Here is a 22,765-nt window from a genome sequence, read left to right as displayed (position 1 = left end):
TGGGTCACGGCTGCCTCTTCTAAGATTAAAAAGGAAGGTTATCTCCTAAGGAGTAATGATCCTTGATGAGATTAAGAAAGAAGGTTATCTCCCAAGGAGGTCAGGTAAATGTGGATGCACAATATACACTAAAGGGCAGGGAGAGGGACTTCCCTGACCGGTCCAGTGGTTAAGACCCCGTGCTTCCAATCCAGCAGGCGGGGGATCAGTCCCTGGTCAGGGAACTAAGACCCCACATGCCATGTGGCACGGGCAAAAAAAAAGTAAAACAATTCTAAAATAAATTAAAAAGCGGGGGGGGGGGGGAGCAGGGAGGAGGACCAAACAAGCAGATAAAAGTTTTATGTTTTTCTTATCTCGCCACAAAATATGAATTTTATTTCATCATCAACTGGAGTTTGGAAGTTTGAGCTTTTGCATAACAACTTAAGCATCCTAGTCACACTGAACGAGTCCTCTACATTGGTGCATTTTGTTCAAATTCAGCTTAAAAGGTTTAATCAAGGACTTCCCTGGTGGCGCAGTAGTTAAAAATCCACCTGCCAATTCAGGGTGACATGGGTTTGAGCCCTGGTCCGGGAAGCTCCCACATGCCAGGGAGCAACTAAGCCCGTGCACCACAACTACTGAGCCTGCACTCTAGAGCCCTCGAGCCACAACTACTGAGCCTGTGTGCCACAACTACTGACGCCCACGTACCTAGAGCCTGTGCACCACAACGAAGAGTAACCCCAGCTCACCACAACTAGAGAAAGCCCGTGTGCAGCAACGAAGACCCAATGCAGCCATAAATAAATAAATAAATAAGTTTTAATGAAAATATTCAGTAACTGAAGCACAAAAAAAAACCTTTAGTCTTTGAGCTTTCCAGCAAATTACAATTACTGAGAGGTTGCAAATGGGACAATAACGAAACGCACCCCTACGGAAGCAACAGAACTTGGAACAACTAGGACGATCAAAGAATGATTTTTGAAATTCTGTAACTGCACTCTGCGCTTGGGAAGATGTCGGTGTGGTCGGTGCGGGACACCGATGGTCGGTGCGGGACACCAGTGTCTCTGGGCCTCGGTTTCCCCTTCTGGGCACTCCCTGGAATCCCTTCCGGTTCCGACCGCGTGGAGTCTGGAAGGCCTCACTCCCGGCATCCCACGGGGTAGCCACGGGCTGAAAGAGAAAACACCGCCCCGACCAGGCGCGCGTGCGCACACGCCGGCCGCCCCAGGCCACAAACGCACCACCCCCAAGCGCTCGCGCACGCGCAGTGGCGCGCGCGTACCCTTCGGAAGGCCCTGCCTTTGGGTTCACCGGGTCCCGCGCCCCAGCTTTGCGCCCCGGCTGCCTTCGGCGAGCCTGGAGGCCAGGCTTGTGGGCGGGCTTGCGGGCGGCGGTGGGCGGGGAGCCCAGAGGAGGGCGGGGCGGGCGGCGGGGCTGGCGGGTGGGCGGGCGGAGTCGAGAGGGCCGGGCCCGCGGGCTGCGGCGGCGCTGGACTTGGCGCTGGCGCTGGTGGAGGCGACATGCAGGCCGACGCGAGGCTGGAGCGCGGCAGCCGGGTCCAGACGCCGCAGTCGGCGACGAGCTTGGAGCCGGACCCGGAGCTGGGCCCGGACCCGGAGGAGGACGCGCGGGCCCGGGCCAAGTTCGCGGCGCTGCACGGCCCGGCGCTCCGCGCGTCGGGGGTCCCCGAGCGGTACTGGGGCCGCCTCCTGCACAAGCTGGAGCACGAGGTGCGGGCTGGGGTGACGCGAGGAGGGCGACGCGCCCGGCGGGGAGAACCAGGGTGCAGGGCGCGCCCGGAGCGCCCCGGGCTCCCTTTGAGAGGTGCCAGGGAAGCTGGGATGCGGGTCCTCGAGGCGCGCATCCTCCAGTCCTGGTTAGCGCGAGCCCGGGGCGCGCCGGGGGTGGGTCGCTCTGGACCCTTCTACCAGGAAGGGTGTGGTCTGCGGGCCGGCTCTTGGCCGAGAGCTGCTGGGGTGGGGCGGCCGAGGGCCTCCTGGAGGACGCGTGCGGAGGAGGTTGGGAGGGCGCCTGGGGGAGTTGGTGGCTGGGAGAAGGAGAGCGAGCGCGTTCCGGGGCGGGGCGGGCTTCGGTGAGACGCGCAGCGGAGAGTTGGGGGGCGGCGTTAACGGACGATGCAGGGAAAACGGCCGGTGGTTTAAGGATGAAGAGCCACGAATGCCTTAACGACCGACTTAGACTTTAACTCCATGGCGGTTTGTGGCCTAGGAGTGGCGGCCAGAGCCTGTACCTGTGTCCCTGGTCCTGCCAGCATCTGGGGCTGGGCCAGGGCCGCGGCGAGAACTGGAACTGAAATGAACTTTGGCTCCCGTTGTGTGCCAGGCCCTGTGCTGCGTCCTCCACACATCCGAGCCCAGAGCAGTCCTGGGGCGGGGGGTGGTAAGATTCATCACCCACACTTTATACAGTGAAGAAAACTGAGGCTCAGGAAGAGGAAGTGACACTCCCAAGGTCTGTCAGACTTCAGAACTAGAAGCTTGCTTTCAGCCACTACCTGCCTCAGGGAAAACAGACGTCCAGTGAGTTTGTGTGGCTTTAACTGTTTAGGTCATAGAGTTCTTTCGTGTTTCTTCATTTGATTTGAGCCCCGGGTCACCTTCATTTTGCATATCAACGAAGACAGGCTGTGGGAGGTGGAGACAGAATCTAAACAAAAATGAAAAGAGCTCACATGCTTCAAGGGTCTCCCTTTTTGTGGGGTCGGCTCTTTTCTGCTGGCCTGTGCTCTAGCCTGTGTCTCCAAAGGGCCTCCGCAGGGTCCCGGCTGAGGGCTGGGCCTTGGGTTTTGGTGGTTTGCCCACGTGTTGAAGCCAGAGCACGTTCACGGGCGCTCTGTTGGGGCCTTATGAGCTGGAACCAGGCTCCTGCAGGGACTGCCTCCTGGACCGAGACAGACTGAGCAGTGCAGGTGGCGAGGTGGGACCCTGGAGCCAGGAAAAGGCTGCTGGACAAACTGCATCCTTTCAGCCAGTCTGTCTGCCTCTAAAATCAGGGTTGGACCAGGTACCTTCCTGCCCAAAACACAAGTAGTTGCTATAAAAAAAAGGTGCACTGTTATTGGTACCTACCTTTTGTAACAGTGAATTCCCTTCCCCCTTATGACTTGCCCTCAGTTCGCCAGCATTTCCTGAGCACTTACCCTAGTCCCAGGCCTGTGCTGGGCAGGAGGGGACCCCAGTGGTTTGTTAGAATAAAAAGGTCCTTGTGTACTGGGTGAAAGGAGCACGAGGTGGAAACACCCTGGCTCCGGCCCTGCCAGCCTCTGCGGGCAGTGAACTCACCTGGGCAAGTCACTTGCCCGTCTGAGTCCATGTCTTCCTCTGGAAAGTGAAGACCAGGAAACATGGCTCCGACTTCCACAGTCCTGGTGGGGGACTGGGTGGAGAGGCATGCCCAACTCATAGTCACCAGAGTGTAATGTCCCCTCCATCCTGGCTGCAAGATCTGCAGGCTGCCTGGCCACTGTCGCTCTGCTGAGGGACAGCCAGTACTTTTCCGTGACCCTCCCTTGCCGTTATGGGTTATGGGCAGAGCTGTGAGTCACCACTGCCAGACCCAAACCTGCAGCCATTGTTCTGCCAAGCCTGCTGCTGTGCGCCCAGGTGTGGGGGAGGTCCACAGGCACCTGCTGACCCAGGAATGGGGCCCCTCCAGCCCCCCGCGAGCCGGGGACCCCGGTGCCTTGGAAAGGATGGGGAGTGTTTTACAGTAAATTTCAGCTCTTTTCTGTCTGCAGGAACTTCCCAGCTGCAAAACCATTCCCCTTCCTTACCTCGTTAGGGCCTCCTCCAGTCCCTCTGTGAGGGGATGGTGGTCACCCCCATTTCACAGCTGGGAGAAGCCACGCCCTGTACTGTCCCCTCCCTCCTGTCAGGTTTGGCGGTAGAGGGCTGGAGATATGGGGTTCTGGGTGGAAGCCCAAGGTGTGAGTCCCAGCCTCTGAGCTGCTCTCTTCTCATCTCCAAACTGGAGGGAAGGTAGTGGCTTCACCCTGGGATCGGGGGGTGGGGGGGGGGTTAAAGGCGCCGTCCCAAAAAGTGCCCGAGCAACCCTGCAGATGGACCCGGTCGGCTCCACAGCCCTTCCCGCCCCAGCTTCTCTGCCTGGAGTCCTTGCACCACCACGGCATGGCCACACCTTTAAATCTTCCCCTTCCTTCACCGCTCACCTCAGGTGACGGCTTCCGCGTAAAGTCTTATCCGGTCCTCCAGGCCCCTGCACCGCTCACCTGGTCCTCTCAGATGGCCCCTCTGCCACTCGGGGCAAGGTCATGAGTGATTCATCCTCACACCCCCAAGTGCCCGTCCTGCCCAGCACATCCCAGCTGCTTGTGCCCGAATGGATGGCTGATTTCCAACTACTGGGATGAGTTTCTCTTCTGTTTTTAATAGAGTCATGAGAAAGGTTTTAGGGGCAGCTGGCCTTCGCTGAGTCCCTGCTCTATGCCGCGGACTCTCTGTGTACTGTTTGATTGATGTATCGCTCTCAGCTCTGCTGGAAGGTGGCTGATGCCCCCTTCCCAGGTGAGAGACTAGTCTCAAAAGTGTCGTGATGGTAGCAAGTGCTTACAGAGGGTTTGCCAAGCTTAGCTTCTAAGCTCTTCACGTGTGTTAATCATTTAATCCTCCCAACAAGCCCCTCAGGTAGGTTCTTGTATTCCCATTGTATGGATGGGGAAACTGAGGCACGGAGTAGTTCAGTGTCTTGTTCAAGGTCGCGTAGCCTGGCTGCAGAATCTGCCCTAAGGCCCCTTGCCGACTTGTGGCAGACACCAGGTACATGAGTGTGGCTGTATAGGGACCGACTGGCTTGTCACCTTCACCAGCTGCATGTGGTTGGCAGTTGCCCTTTGCCAGGGAAACTCAAGGACCAAGGCCCGTACCTTCTGTCCCATCCTGGCCCAGGACCTCAGGAGACTAGACCCAGGCCACGGTTTGTGCAGACCTGGGCTGGCGTGGTGGCGTCAGGAGGCTCTTGGGCCCCTGTTTCCTTCTGGGTCACCTCCGCTGCCCTGGTCCTGGGTTGGTGGTGCTGGTGAGAACAAAGTTGGGGTGCAGTCCCTAGCTACAGGGATCCTCACTCTTCCAGTCATTTCCAGCATGACCAGAGCCACCCGCTCTGCCCTTTGAGCCGCATTTTCCGTGTAATGCAAGAGGCCAGACTAGATATCATGGGACACAAGCATGCAGTCCCACCTCCAAGCTTGGGTCCCACGGGCTGAGGGGCCTTGGATGATAGCGCCAGCGATAGTGGGGGAGGTTAGGGCCTCATTCTCACTGATTACGAACCCATCTCCCCACCTGTGAAATGGGTAGCTGGGCAGTAAAGAGGTCCTGCTTCTCCTAGGGGTTCAGTTTGTCCTCGAGGCCGGGGTGTGGCGGAAGGAACGGGTCAGGAATGGCGTCTCCTGCCAACACCCCCTCCCGTGGCCCCAGGTTTTCGACGCTGGGGAGATGTTCGGCATAATGCAAGTGCAGGAAGTGGAGGAGCATGAGAGTGAGGACGAGGCGGCCCGGGAAGCGCGGAAGAAGCCCAACCCAGGCGGCCAGCTCTGCTACAAGGTCATCGTGACCAATGAGAATGGGCTCCAGGCGGCTGACCCCAACAGGTAGGAGCCATAGGCCGACGCCTTTCACCCGCACCGTGGCCATCAGGGCCGGGCTCCCTTTTACAAAGGTGTCACCAAGGCCGTGGCCGCTAGGGAGAAGCTGTCATCGCGAGCACGCGTGCTCCTGAGTGCCAGGCGCTGGCCCCTTAGCCCCCGACACTGGCGACGCTCCTGCGTTAGTCGTGTTTCATGCTGTCCTGAGAGCAGCGTCCCCCCCACATGCCTCTTAGCTGTCCCAGCGGTCCCTCCATGGAGGTGTGACAAGTTCCCGTTTTGCTGTTGAGGAAACAATGTGGAAGGACTTGCCTAGGGTCACACAGCTGGTTAAGATCGTGGGTGTCGACCCCAGGGCAGCCTGGACTCGTGAGCCCGGGCTTTTCCAGGGACCCCGGGCCTCGCCTCGGTCCTGCTGAATCTCAGTCTCTGGGTGGAGCCCTGGGCTTTACACCCGGCTTGTGAGGAGTGTGGCCTGATTGATTCCTCGCGTGAGGGCGCCGAGGCTGGGAGTGGGCCTGGGCCTGGCACGAGGCCACAGGGTAGAAAGGCCGGAGTCGATCCTGGCCCCCAGGCTTCCTGCCTCCCAGGGGCCAAGAGGGGCTGCCCTCCGCCAGGAGAGGCCCACAGGCCCCTCGGCCCGATGTTGCCGGAACCCTGAGCGAGAAACTTGCTGGCCTCTGGGGGTTTCCGGGCCCCTGTGACCGTAGCTCCTCCAGGAAGTCTGGCTCCTTCACCAGCCCCTGGTGGGGTGGGAGGGCCCCCACGGGTCATGACAGCAGCCAAGCTCCTCCACCCCCGTGCCCTCCGACTCAGAAACTTGCAGGCTCCCCTTTCTCGTTAAGTTCGGTACAGCGGACCCGCGCGGGCGCCTGCTCTGCTGCCGCCTGTGCCAGCCGTGGGGCTCGGGCCCAGGGGCCACCTCGAGCAGCTCCCGGCCTCTGCCCCCTCCACGCACACCGCCAGGCGGTTTGGGGAGGGATGGGGCCGGCGTCTGGGCTGGAGCCCGGCTCCGCCGTCCTTCCTGCTCCTGGGCCTTTCTTCTCTCCAGACCTCTGTGAGTCCGCCCCACCCCGCCCCAATGGTCAGGCCCCAGCCTCCATCCTCCCCCGCCCCCGCCATGTCCAGCAGCCATTGTGTGCGTCTGCCCAGGTCACCCCCAGACGCTCCACTTTGAAGGCCTGGCCGTGTCTCACACGGTCATAAACTACGCACGAGGACGGGAATAAATCATTTGTTTCAGGATATGCAAACAAAAAATAATGTAAGTGCAGTAAAATAACTACTACTGAGCTTGCCCCCTAACCTAAGAGCCGGAGCGGTGGCTGTGCCTCCATGTTAGCAGGGCGCCGGGCCAGGGCTGCTTCCCCAGCAGGCAGAACCCCGTGCGCTCAGAGCCTCCGAGTCCAGCAGGGCTTGGATGGTGTCCGGGCAGCCTGGCCTGTGGGCTGGGGGCAGTCATGTCCTTGGGCCTGCAGTGGGGACACCCTACCCTCCACCACGCTGGTGTGAGAGCCGTGCAGCTGGCCCACCGGGCTCCTGCAGAGAGACCGGACTGTGGGGACTGCAGGTGTCCGTACACGTGGGGACTTGAAGCCTCTCCCGCAGAAATCTCTGGCGCTCCCCAAGAATTGCCCAGAAGTCCCGGGCAAGCACGAGTGAGCTCTGAGTGGGGCTCCTTTGCGTGTCTGCCTGCAGGTAGCAAGTTTGGGGGGCGTGGGCCTGCCCTCCAGCAGTTCAAAATCCAGTTGAGGACAGTTAACTGTCGCGGTGATCGCCGTAGTGATCACTGAATACATGAGGATTCAGTGTACGGTCAGCATGCTGTTTTGTCTCATTTGGTGCTCACGTCAGCCCGGTGATAGGGGGTAGGGACCGTGTTGCCCTGTTTTAGAAACTGGAAAAGGGAGAGGCACTGTCCCAGGCCCGCGTAGCGGGTGGTCGGCAGAGCCAGGATCCCCACCCAGGCCTGGTGCGGCGTCCAGGCCTCAGCCCGGCCTCTTCCTCAGGCGGATCCCGCCTGCTGGCCCTCTTTCCACCCTCCCTTCTTGCCCTGCCTGCCTGGTAGCCTCGCGCTCACCTGTAACCTGTGCCCGCAGCATCTTCCTTATCGACCACGCCTGGACGTGCCGCGTGGCGCACGCCCGCCAGCAGCTTCAGCAGATGCCCGGGCTGCTGCACCGCATGGCCAACCTGATGGGCATCGAGTTCCACGGCGAGCTGCCCAGCACCGAGGCCGTGGACCTGGTGCTGGAGGAGATGTGGAAGTTCAACCAGACCTACCAGCTGGCCCACGGGGTGAGCGGGCAGCCGGGCCCCAGGGGAGGCAGACAGGGCTAGCGGGAGGCGTCCTCTTACCCCGCAAGTGAGCAGACTCATCTTCTGTGGCCAGTGGAAACTACCCTGGTTCCCCGTGGCTCTGTCACGGGCCTGTTACTCTTTGCCTCGGGCCAGCCGGTGCCGGGGACCCAGGTGTCCATGCGGCCTTTGGGCTCACGGTACACAACCCTCTCCCGGACCCCAGTGACCTGGCTGCCTCTCTCCTGGCCTCTTCTGGTTCCGTCACCCTCCTAAAAGCCCTTAGTGATACCCTGCTGCTTTCGGGAGTAGAGCTGAGTCCCTTCAGCATGTCCTTGGGCTTATATCACCACCCCCGCTCCCCGGCCTCCCCAGACCCACCCTTACGTTCCAGCCCCTCACCACCTTCAGTCCGGGAAAAGGCAAAGGTTGCTTCTCCTGATCTCAGCTTAGCTGTTGCCTCCTCCAGGAAGCCTTCCTTGAACTCAGAAGTCTCCCCCCTCCTCTGCCTGCACACAGAACCAGACCATCCATGTAGCTACTAGGCTAAGTGCCCTCTTTCCGTACACCTTTGCCACACACGTGATCACACCGCAGCCCACTGGCCTGTTGTCCTTGTCTGCCAGGGCAGGGCCGCCGGCCCGGAGGCCACAGGTTCAAGGGACTGAAGGCGTGTGTGGTAGGTGCTCCAGGCTCTGAGAGGTGGGCATAGATGGGCCAGTGGTAGGTGTTTGGGTCGGGGATGCGTGGAAAGGCGTGCGGACGGAAGGGGCAGGGAGGCGGAGCAGTGGGCGAGGGTGGCGTGTGCTCTGCCCGCAGACGGCCGAGGAGAAGGTGCCGGTGTGGTACATCATGGACGAGTTCGGCTCGCGCATCCAGCACGCGGACGTGCCCAGCTTCGCCACCGCGCCCTTCTTCTACATGCCCCAGCGGGTGGCCTACACGCTGCTGTGGCCCCTGAGGGACCTGGACACGGGCGGTAAGTCAAAGCCCGCCCACCCCAAGGAAGGGCCGGCGCTTTGCTGCCACCCCCTGACTGCCCGCGTGTCCTGGTGCAGAGGAGGTGACCCGGGACTTTGCCTACGGAGAGGCCGACCCTCTGATCCGGAGGTGCGTGCTGCTGCCCTGGGCCCCCGCCGACCTGCTGGACCTCAGCTCCTCCACGCCCGAGCCAGCTGACGAGCACTACCAGGTGTGGCCTCCAGCCCCGACCCCTGGGCCTGTTTGCCTGGTGGCTCCTGGAGCTTTCTTCACCCGGTCACCAAATGTTGCTGAGCACCAGCTGGCTGCCATGGGAGGGAGAGGAGAGTCTGGGGGTGTCTGAGAGACAAGGGGCTCAGAGCTCAGGGAGCAGACGTGAGCTGCCTGGGGCCCAGACCCCGGGGTCCCGATGCTGGGAACCGTCCTTCCTGAGGGTGGGGTAGAGCTGGTGGAGTGGAGGTCAGGGCTGCTGTTCCCTGTTTTCAGGGGCTGGGGGGTGGGGGCAGGGGGCGCTCTGTGGCTCGGCTGTGAATCCCAGCTCCGTACCGCTTCTCCATTTCCTGACACCTCCCTCACCAGGGACGTGAGGACACTACGTTCAAACACAGCATGGGATGGCTTCTGACTCACAGCAGGCCCCCAGCAAGCGGTCGTCATGGGTGTCCTTGCTGGGGGTGAGTTAGTGCAGGGCCCAGTCCGTGAGGCCGGCCAGGTTAGGGAGCCAGGGTTGGTGCAGCCTGGGGTAGGGCAGCAAGTAGAGCCTGTGGGAACAGAACCAGGCAGGGCTGAGCAGGAATTAACACCCTGGCCCTCTCTCCTCCTGCCCTGCCCTCTGATCTCCTGCCACTGCTTCCCGTCAGCTGGTCCCAGTTGGGAACCAAGAGATGCACAGGCCCCTGCTTAGCACTTTACGGGCATTGCTCTGCCATAGCCCTTACATTAGGACATCTGGACGGGCTTTATCTTCACTTTACTGAGGATGAGGAAACTGAGGCACAGAGAGGTTAAGTAACTTGCCAAAGGCCACACAGCTGGTGGAAAGGCGGGAGTCCAAAACCAAGGGGTCCTGGTAACTTGTGGGCAGAGGCTCCAACCTTGCCCCACATGTTGAAGTTTCCCTGCTCCCACCAGCACATCACATGCTCACTGAATGCCCCAGAGGATTGTGCAAAGGAGTAAACTAGTTAACTCGCATTAGAGGGGGGAGCGCGTGTGGCGTTAGCTGCTCTGTGGTGCTGCTGACTGGGAGGGCTGGGCTGACACAGTGGCCCTGTTGGCACTTTTCCCTATGAATTTAACCTAAGCCAGTGGTAATTGAACTGATCCTGTCAGAAACTCAGGGATCACCCTTCTCAGTTCAGTGGTGTGTTTCAGAGCCTCCTAGAGTGCCTGCACCTAGTAGGTGCTTAAACACTTGAACAAGTCAGTGAATGCGAAGGGGGGTGGTTTAAGAATGGCTTAGGAACAAAGGCTTCCGGATCTTGAGGTTGTTAAAGGAACGTGAATTGAAATTAGCATTTGTGGGGGGGTTGAGGAGGATGCCCTCCACTGGCCAGGAAGAGGAGAAGAGAGTCCAGACACTGGTTTTCTAAAGCGTTCGGGTTGTTTCTCCCCATTTGACCCATCTGGATCAGGCCTGCGCCCCGGGGTTGCATGTATTAGTTAGCTAGCGCCAGGTAACAATTTATTCCAAAACATAGCAGCTCAAGACAGCAGACATTCGTTGTCTCTCGCTTTCTGTAGAGAGGTGGAGAGCGGCCCGGCTGGGTGCTTCTGGCCCAGGGTGTCTCGTGAGCGCGGTCAGGCTGACGTCTGAGGCTCGATGGGGCTGAGGACCGGCCCCCACGTGGCATACTCACACCTGGCAAGGTGGCACCGGCTGTGCGCAGGAGGCCTCAGTTCCTCCCCAGCCGTGGGCTTCTCCGCGGGGCTGCTTGAGTGTCTTCGGGACATGGTGACTGACTTCTCTCGGAGGAGGTGATCTGAGAGAAGGCAGGGAGGAGACTGCAGGGCCTTTCGTGAAGTAGCAAACTGTTGTTCCACTTCTTTCTATTTGTTATAAACAACTCATTCAGCCCAGCCCACGTTCAAGGGGAGATGAATGAACTCTGCCTTTCAAAAGGAATGTAGACGAGTCTATGGACATGTTTTATTTTATTTTATTTTATTTATTTGGCTGTGCCGGTGTTAGTTGCAGCACATGGGATCTTCATTGCCACGTGTGGGATCTTTTCAGTTGCAGCATGCGGGCTCTTGGTTGCAGCATGTGGGATCTAGTTCCCTGACCAGGGATCGAACCCAGGCCCCCTGCACTGGGAGCGCGGAGTCTTCACCGGGGGACCACCTGGGAAGTCCCTATGGGCATGGCTTAAACCATCACACCGCTTAAGCTCAGAGCAGCTTTTGGGGGCTCCCCAAGGACCAGATAGCCCCCTCCCAGGACAGGCTGGGCACCTTCTGGGCTGCTTGCGACTTGGAGGAAGCATTTAGAGCAATGTGTACGTTGTTCTTTTGACACAGAACAGGCTGTCCGGCACCTGAGGGGCCTTGAGCCCGGAGTCCTGGGATGGGGGTGGTCAGAGGGCTCTGGGTGCTGCGGTGCCTGCGAAGGGCTCTACCTGAGGTCCAGGTGTGCCCCCTGGGATCCCAAAACCCTGATGTACAGGATGGGGAGGCGTGTGCTCCTTTCTTTGAAGGTCTGTTTCTACCTCCAGTGTTTTCCTTCTAGGCCATTTTGGAGGAAAACAAGGAGAAGCTGCCACTGGCCATCAAGCCGGCGGTGTATCCCTGCAACCACATCTTCAAGTGTGTAGCCCACCCTGCCCCTAGCCTGTGCTGAGCCTCTGCCTCGGTCCCTTTCCTCACACATGCCTCACAGTCCCCACAATTCCTGGAACAGTGCTCAGTACAGGGCGGCCTCGGTAAGTCCTCTGCCCACTGGTAGCACAGCAGTGACGGAAACGCCACGGGCGGGGTCTCAGGCTCACAGAGAGAGCGCCCGAGAAGCGAGGGTGAGCTGGGGTGCGCGCGGCCTCTGGAAGCAGGGAGCCAGTGCCGACAGTGACGGTGCTGGGCACCCAGGAGAGCCACCCAGATTGCCGGGGGGGCCGCGCCCAGGTGTCTGCAGCTCAACGTAAGGCCAGGCAGGCCAGCAAGCCCAGGCTGGACCCAGGGTGGAAGCAGATGCTCCCTTTTTACGGGTGAGGAAGTGGAGGTCCTGGGTGACGCCCACCAGGTGTCCTGGGTCAGCCAGGGGCAGCTTGGCCTCTGTTTCCAGGGGGAGGCCCTCCCTCTGGCTGCCCACACCTGCTCCAGCTGGAACGGACACCATGCTCCACTGACCCCTTCCCCCAGGTTCTGGGGTCTCCTCCCACTGGCCCTCAGCCTGGCCCTCCTCCCCTTACCTGAGTTCACCGCCTAGCATCCCTCCACCCCCTCAGGTCGGAGGCTGCACGGAGGCCCCCTTAGCCTCGCCCCCTCCCCACAGCTGTGCTCCACGGCCCAACCACGGACTAAGCGCCCCGTGCCGGCCCCGCCCGAGCAGCCAGCTCCTCGCCTCTCTTCCTCCCTGGATCGCCGTCCAGGGCCAGGCCTCCCTCCCACCTTGAAACTCCACAGTGTGGCCGCATCCCCCCCCCCCCCCGGCAGACAGGCTCCCAGGCCCTGTCCTCTCCTCCCCATGGGGCCGGCGTGGAATGAGGCCTTATCGGAGGCGCGTGTCTCGGCCACACGCTCACCTGCAGGCCTCCGGGGCGCCGGCTCCCTTCTCTGAGGGCAGAGGTCCCAGCATGTGGACCCGTCCCGTCTCCACGTGGGAGGAGGGAGCCCCTGCCTGACGAAACGCTCAGGTTCTCCTGGTTCGTCCTCGGGAGGAGCGTGAGGTGGCCCTGTGGTGCCATCTCACAGGTGGGGGACCCGGGGTCGCCAGGGTCCGAGTGGCCCCGTCGCTGGGCAGACAAGCGGAGGCTGTGGGGCGGAGCCCGGCGGCCGACCTCCGCCTGCCCCGCCCCCCCCCAGGGTCTACACAGACGTCCAGCAGGTCCTCGGCCACCTCAGCCACCCGCGCTTCACCTTCACCCAGAGCGAGGCGGACGCCCACATCCTCTACCACTTCTCGCACTTAAAGGACTACAGGTGAGGCGCCTCCCAGCCCGGTCCCCGCCGCCGCCCCCCGGGGCCCCCGCCCCCACTGACCAGTGGCGCCTACCTGGGCCCCGCAGAAGGCTGAGCCGGGAGAGGCCCAGCGTCCTGCTGAACCAGTTCCCCTGCGAGAACCTGCTGACGGTGAAAGACTGCCTGGCCTCCGTCGCGCGCCGGGCCGGCGGCCCCGAGGGCCCGGCCTGGCTGCCCCGCACCTTCAACCTGCGCACCGAGCTGCCCCAGTTCGTCAGCTACTTCCAGCAGCGGGAGAGGCGGTGAGGACCCCCGCCCGCCCCCCGGAGCCATGGCGGCCGAGATCCTACACCCATCAGGCTCCCGTGGTCCCCGCCACCCCGCCTGGCCCGCCCCCTGGCTGAGCACCTGCCGTGGGACGACGGCCACGGTTCCGGGAGCTGCACGCTCTCGGTGCACTGCTGCTCGGCAGCCCTTCCTCCCGGAGGGCGGCTCCTCACTCCCAAGGCCCAGCCCCTAAGGTCTCCTCTGGGACCCCTCTCTCAGCCCCTGCTCTGCTGCCACAGTACTGGGGACACAGTGCCCAGGAGGGTGGGCCCAGGGCACAGCCTGGTCATCTCCTCTGCTCCCAGGGGCGAGGACAACCACTGGATCTGCAAGCCCTGGAACCTGGCCCGCAGCCTGGACACCCACATCACCAAGAACCTGCACAGCATTATCCGGCACCGCGAGAGCTCCCCCAAGGTGGGGCCCTGGGGCGCCGGGAGGGGGGGCTCGGCGAGGACTTCTGTGCGTAGGTCCCGGCGTCAGCGTTCTTCAGCTCACAGGAGTCTCACCACCCCCACTCCTTCCCCTGCCCTTGCCAGTGGGGGGAAGGGGCTGTGTGACAGTCGGGTGAGAGGAAGGAGCCTCCCTGGGTGTGTCTGACCTGCATCCCCGCACGCACCGCGCCTCACAGGACCACCCGGCAGGAGGGAGGTGGCCAGGCCAGGGAGCCCCGCAGGGCCCTGGACAAAAGCGCTGTGGTGGCATGGGGCCCATCAGTGGGGGAATTGAAGGGCACAAGGTTCTGCACCTGGACAGAGGCCCGAGAGAAAACGCCACTGCGATGACCCTTGTGAAGTTTTCCAGTGGTGGGATGGAGAGTCAGTGGATTTATGGCTGAGAATCTGAATCCAGTTTTCAAAGCTAAAAACTGGTGGTATCTTTTTCTTCAATTAAAGATGAAGATAAAGAACTTGTTGCAACTAAGACACAGGTTTGAAAAGACAGGAAGACGTGGAGTGCAGGGAGCAGGTCCCTTCGTGGCACCGGGACGGGAGGTGGGCTCAGGAGTGAGTGTTCCTCCAGATGCGGTGACAGCACTTGGAGGTCCCACGAGTGGGAGCCACAGCTGGGGAGGTCGGGGTGCTCTGTCCTGGCCCAGGTGCGACAAGCCACCTGTGAGCCTGCATCTGTGTCCTCAGGTTGTGTCCAAATACATTGAAAGTCCCGTCTTGTTCCTTCGAGAAGATGTGGGGAGGGTCAAGTTTGACATCCGCTACATCGTGCTCCTGCGGTCGGTGAAGCCCCTGACGTTGTTCGTCTATGACGTGTTCTGGCTGCGGTTCTCCAACCGGTAACTGGGGAGACTGGGCTGGGGCTGGGGGCTGGGCGACAGGGCCCCTCTTTTATTCGGGATGAGAACGACTGCACGGGGGCTCCTTTACCACCAAGCACCCAGCAGGGACCCCGCTGAGCCCATTTCTGTTAAACGGCAGTAATTCTCACCCTGCCTGTGTCACCACCACCTTGTGGAACAGGCACCTGCTCCCTCAGACCACGACGATGTTTACCGGCCTAGTGGGGGTCTTCGTGGTTAAGCCCTGGCCGGGGGGGGCGGGGGCAGTGTAGGGCCGCCCCGCTCTCGGGGGAACCGGCGCCCGGCCAGGGGGCTCTGAGCATCTGCTCGCCCGGGACCCAGCCGAGCGTCTGTCCGCTTGTCCTGCAGGCCCTTCGCACTCAACGACCTGGATGACTACGAGAAGCATTTCACTGTCATGAACTACGACCCAGATTTGGTGCTGAAGCAGGTAGGGGCCTGGCGCGGCCTGGGGAGGGGTTCCCGTGGAGGCTGGCCCAGACGGGACCCGACACCCGTCAGCTTGTCTTCCGGCAGCTTGCGTAACGGTCAGGGGAGCTGCCTTCTTGTACCTGCGTCCCCTCCCACAGCTGCCCCCGCAGCTCTGAGGGGCACTTGCTTGGCTTGAGGGGGCCCCTGAGGCTTCCCGGTCCCCTGGCAAGTCTGAGCAGAGCAGGGTCTCAGCCGGGAGGCGCAGGCCACCTTCTGTTCGGCACCCACTGAGCATGAGGACGCTGGTAGGGGTGGGGAGGCACACAGGTCGTGTCCCACGGCCCCCAGGGCGGGCGGCTCTGCTGGCCTGTGACCCTGCCTGGACCCTGGGCCCTCTGCCTTCCCCGTGCTCTCTGGGCACCGCAAGCAAAGGGCGTCAGCACAGCTCCTTTCGAGGTGAGGGCGTGATCCCCCAGCTGGCCGGTGGTGCACCTGGGACAGGTAGGGGAGGCACAGCCTGGGTAGAGGCAGAGGCCGGCTCTGGGTGGAGGCAGAAGGGAAGGAGAAATAGGCCCCCCGACGTGGGGTCCACGAGGTCCTCTTGGACCAGCAGGTTGGTTATGGCTGTTTTGGGCAGACAGGAAGTAGGGCACAGGCACTCTCCCGCCCGGCTCCAAACAAGGCCTGCAGGTGGCCTCTGGTCCCGCCTCCCTCGAAGCAGCCTCCTGAATGTGGGGATTGTGTTTCCGAGGCGCGTGGTGATTTGTTAGTAAATGTGCCCCCCCCGCCCCGCCCCCAGCTCTCGCTGCGCCATGTCTGAGAAGTCCTCTAGGGGGCGCTGCGCCGTCCAAGTGGCCAGGCCACGTGCACGGCCGGCAGGGCTGCTGCTGGTCCTTCCTCCTCTTGTCCTGGGCTGTGTTGACAGCTGGTCCCTAGGAGCCCGAGCCCTTGCCGGGGTCCCGGGATGTTGCTGAGGTTGTCTCTGAGGACCTGAGTGCCTTTCCTCTACATAGCAGGTGTCGTCCCGAGGGTCATGTTTCCTCTGAAGCCCCCGCGTGTGGGGATGCGTGTCCAGCAGGGCGAGAACGTTGGGCTTCCATAGGGAGCCCGTCCTGGTCCTCTCTGGGAGAAACCTGAGCTGACGGCCAGCTTGCTCAGGTGTGTTTTGGGTGACGTCTTGGCCTGAGAAGCCCCTGCTGTCCTCAGGCACTTTGAGCCAGGGCCGGGCAGTGAGCTCAGGCCTGTGCCCTGCAGACTTGGGTCCGAGCTCTGCGTCCAGTGACCATCGTGAGAGGGACGTGGTGACACGTTGGCCCAGGCCTCCCAATGTTCAGTGCCTCACTGGAGCCTCACAGCAACCGTGCCAAGCGGGTTTGCTGGGCGGGAAGCGTTGTCCCGTTTTACAGATGGAGACACTGAGACTCCGAGAAGTGAATGTGTCCAGAGCTCAGACCCCGTGTCCTGCCTCCCATTTGTGCCCTGCGGGGGTGGAGCTGGAGAGGCTGCTGGCGCCAACCTGGGGCCCCGGCGAATATCAGGGCTCCACGTGAAAGCGGGGCAGGCCAGGCCTCCCCTGCCCCTGCCCAGAGGAGGCCCCGGGCAGAGCTCGACGGACCCTGTGTCTGTTGCAGATGCACTACGACGAGTTCGTCCCGGAGTTTGAGAAGCAATACCCAGAATTCCCCTGGAAGAGCGTCCAGGTGAGTCCTGGCAGAGCTGGAGGGGCGGGGCTTGCCTCGTGGACCAGCGTCAGGTGGGGGGGTGGGGGGATGGGCCTTTGCCTCCTCTGGATGGTCCTGCTCTTCCCACCAGGGCTGGTGAGGGAGACGGTGTGGGCTGAGACCCCTCCTCCCCTCTGGCCTGGGTGGGGTGTTGTGAGGGTTCCTTGGAGGGGGCCTGGCGGGGTATTCAGGACACCCTTGGGACAGCCAGACGGCAAAGGGCTCTGTGTGTGCCAGGAATTGCACACCTGAGGGCACACAGGGACGTGCTTAGAGACATAAGCTGGCCGCCACTTGCTGGAGGGAGCGTTTCGGGATCTGCGCTGCCTGGCTCGGTGCAGAAGGGGCCGTGGGCTCCAGGGCGGGGGACCCAGGCAGCTCTGCAGGAGGTGGATGCCAGGAGTGAGGGAGCAGGGCACAGGTGACTGTGGCCAGGTCTGGAGTCACAAAGGATGTCAGAGTAGGTGACTTGGCAGTTTGGGGACCAGGGCTCAGGAAGGGGCTGTGAACCCTATAGGGAGAGGCTGCCCTGAAGGGCTGGACCCAGTGTCAGCCGTGCGGGCCCCTGACCCTGCCTCCCCCGGCCCCCAGGCTGAAATCTTCCAGGCCTTCACGGAGCTGTTCCAGGTGGCGTGTGCCAGGCCGCCCCCGCTGGGCCTCTGCGACTACCCCTCATCCCGAGCCATGTATGCCATTGACCTCATGCTGAAGTGGGACAGCCGTCCAGATGGTGAGGGGGCTCCCCTGCCCCATAATCCAAAGTGCCCTCCCCACTTACCCAAAGGTGGTCATTCAGTCCTCCCCACCCAGCCCACATGGGGACAGAGGGAGGGCGTCGCTGCTCCCTCGCCACGGTCAGCACTTGCCTCGAATTAGCCTGAGATCTGGGTCAGAGGAGGCCCACCTTTCGGCGCCACGGCCTGCAGGGCAGAGCACGAGCGGGGAAGGCAAGTGGGCGGCAGTGGTGTCGGGAGAGAGCTCACAAGGGGCGGGGCCCCACGTGAAGGGCAGGGGGAGCGGCAGCCCTGGCCGCGCACCGTCCTTCCAGAGTCCCCGGGATGTGTCTCGTGTCGCTCCTGGGGCTGCAGGTGGCTCCGGGCTTCCCCCTGGGCAAGCAGGCCTCAGGCCGGGCCCCCCAGCGCACCTCCCGGGAGTGAGATGCCCGTGCTTTTGCGCATCAGGGAAGCGAGTGATGCAGCCGCAGCTCCTAGAGGTGAACTTCAACCCAGACTGTGAGCGGGCCTGCAGGTGCCACCCGACCTTCTTCAACGACGTCTTCAGCACCTTGTACCTGGATGAGCCTGACAGCTGCCCCGTCACCCGCCTCGTCTAGGCGCCCGCAGGCCCTGCTGTGGGTGCTCATGGGCGGATCGCAGCCTCTGTTCCCGGAGCTGCTTCTGCACCGTGCCCCCACCCTGTGAGCCTCCGTGGCCCCAGCCTCACACCCTGGTGGCTCGGGACCCCTCCCCCGTTGGTCAGGAGCAGGGCCAGCTGTGCTGCCCCCGGGGCTGAGCGCTAGGCCCCTGCTCACACCCCCTTTACTGCCGTCTGTGTCTGTTTGGTGATTAGTCTCAGCTCAGCCAAGGGCTTTATTCTGGAGAGTTTGCTTCCTGGGGTGCTTGCTTCCAGAGGGCGTTAGTGAAAGAGATCTGGGGAGCATGACGCGGTGTTCTCAGAAACGAGCTTCCCTAGGAGCACCCATGGGAGCCCAGCGGTTAACAGGCCCAGCCTGGCTGCTTCCCACGCTCTGCCCCAGGCCCTGTGACAGGTGTCCCCAGGTCCCCGCTAGGAGCCTGCTTCTCAGACCCAGCCTTCTCCCCCTTCACCAGCAACCTCCCTTGAGGCTCCAGGGCAGGACAGCCACTGCCTTTGGTTGCTGTTGCCTTTCCATTTGGCCCCGTGGAAAGGGCCAGATGTGGCACCAGCACCTCCCCGCCCGCTGGGCACTGCAGTGTTTCCAGCCTCGCCTGAGGTTGGCTGGGACACTCCAGTGAGGGGACTCGAGGAGAGGTGCGGGCAGCAGAGCACCAGGCAGTGGGTGGCTGAGAAAGATGCTTCCAGGGAGAATGCCGTCTTCCACCAGCTAGAGTCAGAATGTGGGGTTTTTGTAACTTTTTCATTTATGGGAAGAAAATACAAAATTTTCTTTCTTTCCTTAATTTTGTTTCTGAAATTTTGAGTCAGTTTCCAGGGTAGTTTGTGTTGCCACAGTGTACCCAGCCCAGCTAACCAGACGGCGGGTCTGACTTTCATGGAGGAGCTGCCTGCAGAGCTTTCATGTGTGTGTACATGTGTGCGTGCGTATCGTGTGTGTGTGCGTGTGCATGCATGCGTGTGTTGGGAGGTGCTTGTTTCATTCTGAAGCCAAGAGTGATCCTTGTAGCAAAACTGGACTTGACTGCACCTCCCACTTCTGTGTCTTTTGAGGTGTGTCTGTCCACTGTCTCTGCTAACCAGAATTTCAGCCTGTGTTCTGGAAAACACCCTTTCCTCCAGCCAAGTAGAGGTTTAGAGGGCAGGACACCTCAGCTCTGGTTTTCTCCGTAGGAGAGCTGCTGCGTCCTGTCCCCTCCCGGACTTGATTTGTACCGCAATAAAGTATGCCTTCTCTACTTTTGCCTCCCTTTCTCTTTGGACCACAGGCCTGCGTGGTGTATCAGTTGTTTTCCTTGCTCATTGTCAAAGAAACCCAAAATATCAAGACATATGCTTTGAGAAACAGAAGAAATGGGATAGTATTTAGGCCTCCAAGTCCCTGTCTTTGGGCTGCTCTTAACAAAATATCATGAATTGGGTGATTTAAACAACGGAGGTCTCTTTCTCACTGTTCTAGAGGCTGGGATGTTCTAAAGTCGCAGGGGTGGCAGATTTGCTGCCTGAGGTGGGACGCTCTCCCTGGTTCATAATCGGCTGTATTCTCACTGTATCCTCGTGAGGTGGGAGGAGCGAGGGAGCTTTCTGGGGCCTCTTTTAAAGGCATTAATCCCATACGTGGGGCCCCCACCCTCATGACCTAATCACTCACTTCCCAAAAGCCCCACCAACTAACCATCACACTGGGGGTTAGGATTTCAGCATGAATTTGAGGGTATAAATAGGCAATAGTTCCTGACCCAAAGCTTGGTTTCCTAGCACTGGTTCCATTTCAGAGTGGGTTGCCGTAGGGACAGATGTGGAGCTGAGGCCCATCTCTGCATCATGACCAACACCCGGGAGCCTCGGTCCCCCTGTGAGCCGTGAATCCTGGCTCCGTGCTTACACCTGGGGCCCTCAGGGATGGAGTTCCCTCCTGCCTGATTCCTCATCCTGAGGGTGGGGATGATAGGAGACTCTGCCCACAGGACAGCGGGGGATGGTCCGTGGACCCTGTCAGCCGGCACAGTGGCGCCCCCTGGTGGTTTTGAAGGTTAAAACGAAAGCAGAGGGCCCCTGACACCCAGGCCAGGGCCCTTCCTGTGCCCCTCAGAACGGGTGCTCACACCAGGCTGTTCATCAGATGCCTCCCATGATGCTCCTGCTGGTTCCCAGTTAACTTGGGACCTGGTTGTCCAGTGCAATCCCAGTGGAATCAGCATAGTCGCTGGGATCTAAGGACCACGTGATCCAGGCTTTCCACAATTATAAATGTGCTTTCCCCCGATTCTAGAGGTTCTTACACCTCTGATCAGTGAAAATCAGACAACCCCCAGGAAGACCATCAAGCTGGGCTTCCAGGGTCCCAGAAGACTCGTTGCTGTGGAGACGGTTCTTATCCCTCTAGATACTTTCTGGTACCCATCTTCACCTGAGTCAGTTTCTCTGGGTTAAGAATTCATAAGTCAGACTCTGACGTTTGGGCTTGACAGGAGAGTCCCAGTAGCAGTGTTAATTGTACCAAAGTTCTACAGGATGACACAGAAGAAATCCAAAAGGTGAAGCTTGAGATGCTGGCGGTGAAATTTAGAAAACGTCCCCAGTGATGACCTATGGCCAATAAACACGGCAGCTCTTTCATGGACACAGAATAGGATCTCTTGCTATAGGAGAGGCAGGCTTTCATCTTGCAGGGTCCAGAGCATAACCATAACATCAAAATGCCCGGCAAACAGAGTCGCTGTCGCTTCCCTGCTGACGACCAGCCAGCCGAGCCCTCTTGGGCTGTGTGAACTCTTGCTCGCATCTTTTATGGCTAGTCGGACCGAGAAGGGTTCAGACACACGGATTTAAGGAGATCTCAGTTGAATGAAGCAGCTCCAGGAGAGACGCAGACCAGAAGGACTTGACAGATCTGCGTGCTGTGGATTTTCGCATTAAACCGACACAGAGACTGTCAGAACCCTGAAGTCCCTCGTGGGTGGCGACAGCTCAGAAATGCCATCTAATCGAGAAGCACGGGGAGAGCGTCGTGAGAAAGTAGCAAACAAAACAGCAGAACGCACCCTCCTCTTGCCTGTTTTCCCGGGTGGTTCTATGGCCGTGTGTGTTTTTGTGGCCGGTAGAAAGGATGTGGGATGTTGCTAGAGATGAACAAACCCACGGAATGGAAAAAAGGGCTCTGCATGAGCACCACTGAGAAGATTCCAGAAGCCTCAGGTACATTCAATGTGCTAAGTCTGGCGGGCACACGGGTGCCCACGATGCTCCAAGGAGCACCCCTGACCGTCTTGGAGAACTTTAGAAATAAATTAGTGAAAAGGATGTGCAGAGTCACCCATCTGACCCTTCTGCTCCAATGACCATCAGAACTGGGGAGGGACTTCCCGGGTGGTCCAGTGGGTAAGACTCTGCACTCCCAATGCAGGGGGCCTGGGTTCGATCCCTGGTTGGGGAACTAGATCCCGAATGCTGCCGTGAAGATCCCGCATGCCACAACTAAGACCCAGCACAGCCAAAAATACATAAATAAATAAATTTTTTTTAAAAAAGAACTGGGGAGCTGGCCGAGGGCTCAGCTAAGTGCTTGTGGCTACCAAGCTGCTGGATTCCTGAGCACAGTCTGTGGGACGTGAAATTCCACCAGAGTTGAGTGTGGGCGAGGTGACAGCCACTGAAAGAGCTGCCCCTTCTCTCAGAAGAATGCAGTCAGCTGTCTGCCCATCTCCCGGAGCGTTCCGTACTGTTCGGTCACGTCCGGATGTGAGGACAGAAGAGGCAAGGTGAGAGGGAGGAGCGGCAAAAGCCACTGGCTGCCAAAATGAGTGTGAGCTCTAAATACGGAAATTTTATTTTTACTTAATTTGAATTAACTTATTCAATGACCGAAACCAAAACAGACAAGCAACAAAAAGGCCAGCAGCTTGGACCAGCCCTGGTCCTAGGAGTCTGCTGCCGGGCGCAGCACGGGTTGTAGGAACTCAGAGGGCGAGGAGTCAGCGCTCCAGCAGCAGCCTGGGTAAGAGGTTCTGCCCGGCCCCACTCCCAACAGCTGCCCGCACAGGTCATGGGTCCCCCAATTCGAAGCCGGGGGTGACACCTCCAAATCTGGGTGGACCTGGGCCAGGGAGGAGCTGTCTGCTGGGTTGGGGCATGGCCAATACTGCCTCTGACCTCCCCTCCCAGATGGAGTGTTTGCGAGGCTGTCCCTGACGGGGTGAGGCTGGCATGAGTCCCAGCACCCCAGGGACAGGTTGGTCGGCGTCCCCTGCTCTGGGCCCAGCCCCATCCTGGCTGAGGCCAGCAGAGGACCATGCTTGGCGCCCGAGCAGAGTCAGGCATTGGACCAGGCAGGCTGTGGGCCTGTGCCCTTCAAGTGGCTGGGTTGGGCTTCCTGGACGTGAAGGAGGTGGGCAGGGCCTCCTCCCTCAGCTGCAGCTATGCCAGTGTCTGCTGCTCCACCCTGGACGGGCCACCTCCGCTCTTGGAAGGGTCCCGAGAATTGTGGCGAAGCCCCGGCCGGGCCCAACGTCATCTGGATGATACAACTCAGACGCATCCAGCAAGAGGACGAGCCCCTCGCCCTCCCCACGGCCAAGGGTCCCACCCAAGTAAAAAGGACACTGC

The 22,765-nt window shown here is 60.5% G+C and overlaps 1 protein-coding gene across 2 annotated transcripts; it reads left to right on the top strand.

Moving 5' to 3' along the window:
• The first annotated feature begins 1,447 nt into the window (after positions 1–1,447).
• Positions 1,448–19,398, top strand: TTLL12 (tubulin tyrosine ligase like 12). Of its 2 annotated transcripts, none has more exons than XR_003791089.1 (14): positions 1,448–1,727; positions 5,454–5,626; positions 7,720–7,918; positions 8,738–8,897; positions 8,977–9,110; positions 11,628–11,704; positions 12,917–13,033; positions 13,120–13,314; positions 13,645–13,756; positions 14,479–14,630; positions 15,003–15,084; positions 16,079–16,223; positions 16,697–16,765; positions 17,378–17,516. XR_003791089.1 is itself a non-coding variant. In XM_029205235.1 (14 exons), exons 1-14 carry the CDS (start codon positions 1,518–1,520, stop codon positions 18,117–18,119), a joined length of 1,971 nt encoding a protein of 656 aa, XP_029061068.1. In that variant the 5' UTR covers positions 1,463–1,517; the 3' UTR covers positions 18,120–19,398. The 2 variants fall into 2 exon arrangements, 1 of the variants encoding a protein (XP_029061068.1); XM_029205235.1 differs by lacking the exon at positions 16,079–16,223 and adding an exon at positions 17,968–19,398 and having other exon boundaries at positions 1,463–1,727.
• Positions 19,399–22,765: the final 3,367 nt, after the last annotated feature.

This window comes from Monodon monoceros, unplaced genomic scaffold, assembly GCF_005190385.1.
Source record: "Monodon monoceros isolate NGI ecotype Baffin Bay Population unplaced genomic scaffold, NGI_Narwhal_1 Super_Scaffold_6, whole genome shotgun sequence".
Taxonomy (NCBI): domain Eukaryota; kingdom Metazoa; phylum Chordata; class Mammalia; order Artiodactyla; family Monodontidae; genus Monodon; species Monodon monoceros.
This window is presented reverse-complemented; position numbering and strand designations above follow the sequence as displayed.

Excerpts from the sequence above, each read along its gene's own strand:
- TTLL12 (XM_029205235.1), top strand. The coding sequence starts at position 1,518 with ATGCAGGCCGACGCGAGGCTGGAGCGCGGCAGCCGGGTCCAGACGCCG. Across the intron at positions 13,757-14,478 it reads ACCGCGAGAGCTCCCCCAAG|GTTGTGTCCAAATACATTGA; the intron begins GTGGGGCCCTGG and ends CTGTGTCCTCAG. Across the intron at positions 17,517-17,967 it reads GTGGGACAGCCGTCCAGATG|GGAAGCGAGTGATGCAGCCG; the intron begins GTGAGGGGGCTC and ends TTTGCGCATCAG.